The sequence below is a fragment of the Haplochromis burtoni genome, unplaced genomic scaffold (assembly GCF_018398535.1).
Source record: "Haplochromis burtoni strain Fernald_Lab_line unplaced genomic scaffold, NCSU_Asbu1 Contig_330, whole genome shotgun sequence".
Lineage (NCBI taxonomy): Eukaryota > Metazoa > Chordata > Actinopteri > Cichliformes > Cichlidae > Haplochromis > Haplochromis burtoni.
Genome location: NW_024582691.1, coordinates 43,592 through 50,351, shown reverse-complemented (window position 1 = coordinate 50,351; position 6,760 = coordinate 43,592). Strand labels below are relative to the sequence as shown.

The 6,760-nt window shown below is 42.4% G+C and overlaps 1 protein-coding gene across 2 annotated transcripts; it reads left to right on the top strand.

Annotated features, from left to right (window-relative positions):
* The first annotated feature begins 224 nt into the window (after positions 1-224).
* LOC102295223 (immunoglobulin superfamily containing leucine-rich repeat protein 2) lies at positions 225-5,931 on the top strand. Of its 2 annotated transcripts, none has more exons than XM_005942080.2 (2): positions 225-466; positions 2,430-5,931. In XM_005942080.2, exon 2 carries the CDS (start codon positions 2,440-2,442, stop codon positions 4,546-4,548), a length of 2,109 nt encoding a protein of 702 aa, XP_005942142.1. In that variant the 5' UTR covers positions 225-466; positions 2,430-2,439; the 3' UTR covers positions 4,549-5,931. The 2 variants fall into 2 exon arrangements, with proteins under 2 accessions (XP_005942142.1, XP_005942143.1); XM_005942081.3 differs by lacking the exon at positions 225-466 and adding an exon at positions 487-1,080.
* Positions 5,932-6,760: the final 829 nt, after the last annotated feature.

Here is a 6,760-nt window from a genome sequence, read left to right as displayed (position 1 = left end):
CTAACTGTAACTAACTAAGTACGATAAGTAAGCAAGCTTTGAAATACACATGAAGACTTGATGAATAACTATCTGGCTGATCAGCAGGATAATCGCTGGCTGCTGCTGTCATGATTAAGCAGCTCTGCCACATTTAAAGAGCTCTCACATCAGTCGCCATGTCTTTCAAACCAAGCCGGTCAATTCCCCTTTAAATTTTTTTTTTTGGGGGGGGGGGGAGACACTGGTGCAGTTCTGTCCGGGGCTGAGGATGAGTAGGGGAGATGTGTATGTGTGTGTGAGGAGGGGGGATACCTCAGTTTGACATATATCCCAGGAGACACGCGTGTTTTCATCATGTAGAGGCAGCTAGAGAGCCGAGCTAAGTCACATTCAGCTTTAAACTTCCATCCGGCCTGAAGCTCACGGTGCCGTGACTGCAAACAGCGGCTTCTCTGCAGAAACAAGCAAAACAAATCACACGCAGGTAAGCACGTCACTGGGTTTAGGGCCGCTAACGCAGAGAATAGGTGTGCTCTTTCCTCCCGCATTATTTTTACATGCTGACCCAACGTCGAAGTCTCTGCGCACAGGAAAACTTTGGTGTTTTGGTCGACCAACAGCGGGTGGCGAGCTTCACAGTTTCTTTCACAGCGACATTACAGGGTGCGTGGACGCAGACGCGCTGCTCATCTTTCAGAACCAAGGACAGAGGCTGCTGCGTAGTTTGAAACCAGAGGCTTTCCCCAGCGGCCCAGCACTCAGCTCCACCGCTGCTGCTTTGAAGGATACACTGACTCACTGTAGTTTGTCAGCGCATACCTTCGAAGCTTCGAAAATTACATCGTTGTCACTGTTTTCTTTTCTTTCCTGATTTTCCAGACGCTACAGGGCTCCTCCTTGTTTGCCATTTCCGATAGAAACGTGTTTAGTCAGAGTACAGAGCTGGCATGAGAGAAAGCCACGAATGCGTGAAAATATTTAAAGAGAAATAGAGAAGAAACTTGAGGAATATCAGCGGTGGGGCATTCTTTCTCCAGTACAGTTTGTTTTATGTGAATCGCAGAAAGAACAAAAGTGAGACGGCACGGTGTAAAACAGGTTAGCATTGTATTGTAAATGGATTAATAACTCATGCTTGCTAAATATTATTTCATGTTCTCTGCATGGAACACAGTGTCTGTGTCTCTGCAGGAACTGTAGTGAGATTTCTCCACAGCTTTTCGTGTGCCTGCAGGAGATGGATCAACTTTAAGCGTTCAACAGTGACATTTACTGAGCCAGAGAAATAACTGAGAAATTAACATTTTGCTGGACCGGACTTTACCACTGTTAAAAATTTCTCCATTTGTGGATAATTGCTCTCAAATTTGTTCGCGGGAGTCCCAAAGGGCTAGGAATTGCTTTGTAACACTTTCCAGACTGATAGATGTCAGTGGCTTTGTTTCTAAGTTGTTTCTTTAGATGATGGTATGGTCAATCTGTCTGTCACTGTTAAAATTATAAAAACTGTGAAAAAAAGTGACAGTTTTGCTTTTTTATCTGTAGGAATTCCAATGCCTAAGTGAAATTTCTCCATAATTAGTCTTGTATCTGCAAGAGATGGGCTCAGTTAGAGCATCAGTAACATTTACTGAGCCAGAGACACTCTGTAAATATTTGAGACTTTATATTTTTGGTTTAATTTTGTTTGCTGGCCAGGATCTTAAACATTCAAACTTCACTGCTTTTGGCTTTTAATTAAGAACAATTTGAAGTCATAGAGCAGTATTCCAGCTGGAACCACCTCTGTGCTGTTTTAACAGAAAAAGCTTCATTTTATTTTAATTCCATGAATTCTAAAGATTATCAGTCCTTTCAAGCTATGAAGCAAATTATTTAAATGATGTTTTGTGTGCATTTCCTTTCCATGTAAAGTCTCAAGCACAAATACACAGTTTGGCTAAAAGTAAGGTGATCTGTAAGCTCATTGTATCAATGGTGTAAATGTTGGGAAAATTAGATTTTTTGTGTAGCTTCTGTCGGGCTGCAGACTGACAGAGAGAGCAGTGTGCACGCTTGTTAATGCAGTCAGGACTCTCTCCAGCGTTTTGAACTCATTTGGAGACTCTCTGAATGATTTACAAATCTGTCTTGGATTATATAAACACGCTCCATTTTCATGTTGTTTATATGCCAATGTTTCTTCTTTTTAATATTGTCTTTTACAGCACTGTGAAAAAGTATTTGCCTGTTTTTTAGTTTTTTGCATATTTGTCACACTTACATATTTCACATCATCAGACAAATGTTCAAGTTAAACAAAGATAACCAGAGTTAATACAAAATCCAGTTTTTAAATGATGGTTTTATTTTTTTTTTAAATCAGGAAGGGGCAGATACTTTTTCGCAGCACTTTTTATCCGATTTAATGCACTCACTAACAGATGGACTGTGACTCCATTTTACAGGAACAGAAGAATGGCAGCTACATACATCCTCCTCTTCAGTTTGTGGGTCTCTACAGCCTTCACCACAGGACTGATCTGCCCTCAGCTCTGCACCTGCTCGGTTAAATACAGCCGTCTCTTTGCAGATTGCTCCTACAAGGAGCTAGATAAAGTCCCAGAGGGTTTTCCTCCCAGTGTTGCGACCATTAGTCTCTCTGCTAATAAAATCAGTGTACTACTTCTGGGGACATTTGACAATGTCACCAGGTTGATTTCCTTGTGGATGTCACACAATGAGATTGTGTCCATTGAACAGGGGGCGCTTGTGCCTTTGGTTCATCTGCAAAACTTAGACATCAGCCACAATAAAATAGTAGACTTTCCTTGGGAGGATCTACAGAACCTCACAGGACTGTATATGCTGAAGATGAATCACAATGAGATGGTCAGCCTGCCAATGGACGCCTTCTCCAACCTGAAAGATCTGAAGTCTCTTCGGCTCAACAATAACAGATTTGTGACCATAGCTGAAGGAACATTTGAAGGTTTGCTGTCTTTGTCACATTTGCAGATTTATAATAATCCATTCGCTTGCACCTGCTCCCTGGAATGGTTCAGAGTTTGGATTTCAACAACCACCATATCACTCACTGAGCACAGTCCCATCACTTGTGCAACACCAGAGAAATTTAAAGGAATGGAGATCAGGAAACTGCCTGAGACAAAATGTACAAGCCCCAATGTCACAGTATGGACTGAGTCAGATAATGCACAATTCTATGAGGGCAGCAAACTGGTCTTGACTTGTGATTTCAAAGGAAACCCAAAACCACTAGTCCTGTGGAGCATTCACAGCAAAAGCCGAAAACAGGAGCTGGCTTTGTTGTTTGCTGAGGAGGGCTCTGCAGAATCCAGCGAGGACTCCTCGGTGTCCTACGAGTCGGATTCAGTCAAAGTCTTTAATAACGGCACACTTCTCGTTTCAAACCTCAGGAAGGAAGATGGGGGCAACTACAGCTGCTCTGCCACAAATGAGCTTGGAAGAGCGGAGGATTCAGTTTTAGTTGAGGTGATGGCGCTGTCTACACCAACACCCATGAAGCAAATGACCACAGTACCCAGTTACACTAAAACAAACCCATCTACACGCCAGGAAACAGTCAAAGCATCTGCTTTTAATGCCGTGCAGAGAAAAAAAATTACGAGCATCATACCCACTCACCCACCAACTGCAGACAGTGTTTCCGAACCTAATGAGGATTTAACAAAATATCTATCTAGCAAATGTGGCTTGACGGCTAATACGAGCTATATTTCAAGCCCTGTCTCAAACGGGAGCCTAGATGACATTAAATACATGTTTGACTTTGGTGTGATTGCATTAGGAGTGTCAGAAACACAGGCAACAGTGCGACTCAATCCTCTTCTCATGGCCAGACAAAAGGGCAACCAGGCAGCTGATGCCACCTCTGACAACAAAGAGCACCACGGCCTTCCAGACATCTCAGAAAAAGCCCCTTCAAATGGCTTGTATCTGTGCGTCACCGCGGACCTAAAACATTCTGCCGTGCAATGGTCGAAGATCAGGGATGGCGTCAACTCGTATCAGTTCAGCGGTTTGCGACCAGGCACCAACTACTCCCTCTGCCTGACCTACAGAGGGGAGGACTGTGAGGTCCACGTGCTGTTCACCACAAGAAGGAAGGTGCCAAACCTTTTCATCATCATCTCAGTCAGCATCTGCCTCCTGACCGTGTCCACTGTGCCTCTGCTCGGGGCTACGTGCTTCCACCTGGTGTACAAGTACCGCAGCAAGACCTACAAGCTGATCCTTAAGGCCAAAGACCAGTATCACATAGAGAGGAACCTCACCACCAACTTCAACATCTACGCACCTCACGCCGAGTCTCTGAAGAAGATTGACAGCAGCCAACTGGATGAAGAGGAAGACGAGACGGAGAGCGGAGATGGGGACAAGGAGGCTGATACGGAAGAGAGTGTGGTGACTGACTCCTTTACTTTGTCTCAGTGCAGGGGGAATTTGGACGACTGTGAGGTGGGATCTGAGTACAGTGACAGGCTGCCTCTGGGAGCTGAAGCAGTGAATATTACAACTAATTACAAATATCCCAGTCAGTAACTTGTCAAGTCAAGTCAACTCAAGTCAACTTTATTTGTCAATTCTGCCACATGTACAGGACATACAAAGAATAGAAATTTCGTTACTCTCAAACCCTAGTGATTAAAAATGCAAATAAAATAATTAAAAAGTAAATATCACTACCTGTGATATAATGTAACTTGCTTTCGTAACATCCCCACCACCTCAAAATTACAATCCCACACAACTAAATGACATCCTCCAGAATGATTGTATTTGTTTCATTAATACTGATTGTAATTAACATATCAGTTATATTCTCACCTTTCTCTGATGCTCCATTTTTTAGCAATTATGTAAATATTAGCTGCGCAAGACCAGTCTCCATGGAATTTAACCCAAACCATGATAATTTAAATCAAAAGGTTCCACGGAGGAGCTGAAACACAGTGTCCTGGTTTAAATTATCGTAGATGATGACTTTGGAAACCATATTTCCCCTAAAATGTGACTACTGATGTTAATCAGTTAATCAGTTAATCCAAGATAATTAAATTATGAATTTAATTATCTTGGATCCAGGATTGTTTATCATTTGTTTATTAATTGTTATGTTGCTTCATTTGTTGGTGCCATTCAGTTTCATAGAAATATGACTTTGCTATACTCGCTTGAAACAACAATCCATGCTGCAGCATTCAATGATTGGATGGGCAACTGGTTGCCTGTCTATTGATCACTTGTGGAAATTTTCCAGACACTCCAGTGCAGCAAATAGGACAACAACGCGCTGATAAAATCCCCTCCTTCAAAGCAGGAATTGTCTGTACACTTCTACCTTGTTAAGAGATGACTTGAAAATTATTATTTTAAAATTTGGAAAGAAGTTTCTCTTCTTGGTGAGAACATGATTATCACCATGGTGACCATTGATTGATCTTAGCACTAAACAACTAAAGGTAAAAAGAGTTCATTTGGTCATTTTCACACATGTAAGAGAAAATAGGGGATTGTCTGTACAGATGTGTATTTACTACTGAAAACACTCCTCCTGCACATTGTGAGGAGCGTGCAGGAGGCAGGATGTGATGTTCATCACCGGGCACACTATCGCCTGCTCTGTTCACACGTGGGCAAACCACGCAGTGTGTAGACTTTCTAATATCACGCTTGTAGGGTGAAGTGTATTTAATGCAGAGATCTGTTCTGCCTGGTGAAGTTCGAGGTTACAGTGAATTTACGAAAACTGTAATAAAAAGTTGGAGAAAGTTGAAGAAAGAAAGCAAACTGAAAAGCATAGAGGACGTATGCACTGTGACCACATCTGCAGAATTCCTGGTTTTCTTCTTTGAATAAAAAAAATCTTTTACATTTTTAAATGTGCACCTAGATACTAGAGGTGCAACGATACTCGTATCGATATTGAACCGTTCGATACAGTGCTTTCGGTTCGATACGCATATGTATCGAACAATACAAAATTTTTAATTTATTTTATCAACTTTCCTTCTGACGATGCTGTCTGTGTTGAGCGCTCAGTGGATCTGCGCTCGACAGTGCAGCCTAGGCGGAGTAGTCGAACGCAGATTCACTGAGCGCAGGGCAAGCTAGCGAGACAGAAGTTAAGCTCTCCTTGCAACATGGCAAATTGAACCTCCCCCACCCTCATTCAGATCTGGCGTTTGGAACTATTTTGGTTTTCATGTGACGTATGACCCTGAAGGTAAGCGCGTCATGGACTAAAGTAAAACAGTATGTTGGATGTGCCACGCAATGCTCAATTACATGGGTGGGAACTAGTGTGTTAGCGCAGTTAGCTCGTTAACGTGTTGGCCGTCTCAGCCCCATGCACGGGGCGATCCGCGTAGCTCGTTAACGGAGATTTGCCGTGTTGTGGCGTTAACGTCATTTCAACGAGATTAACGCTGACAGCACTAGTGGGAACACAACGAATATGACTGCACATTTACGCCGACATCATCCTAGTGCAAAGACAAGTGGAAGCAGACAAAAACAACAAGCACGCATGCTACAAACTTTACCCGAGTCATTTAGACAGCCGTTAGCACATGATTCTCCTTATGGGGACCTGATATGTTTAATATGCTGCTGAGAATATAGCCCAGAAGAAGCGTATAGTATAGCTTTTATTTTGGAAAGAGCCATTTCTCTGTAATAAACTCTCTTTTCCAAAGATGAGTGATTCTCGATCAGATAGATTTATTTTTTATTTTTGTTTGTTTATATATAA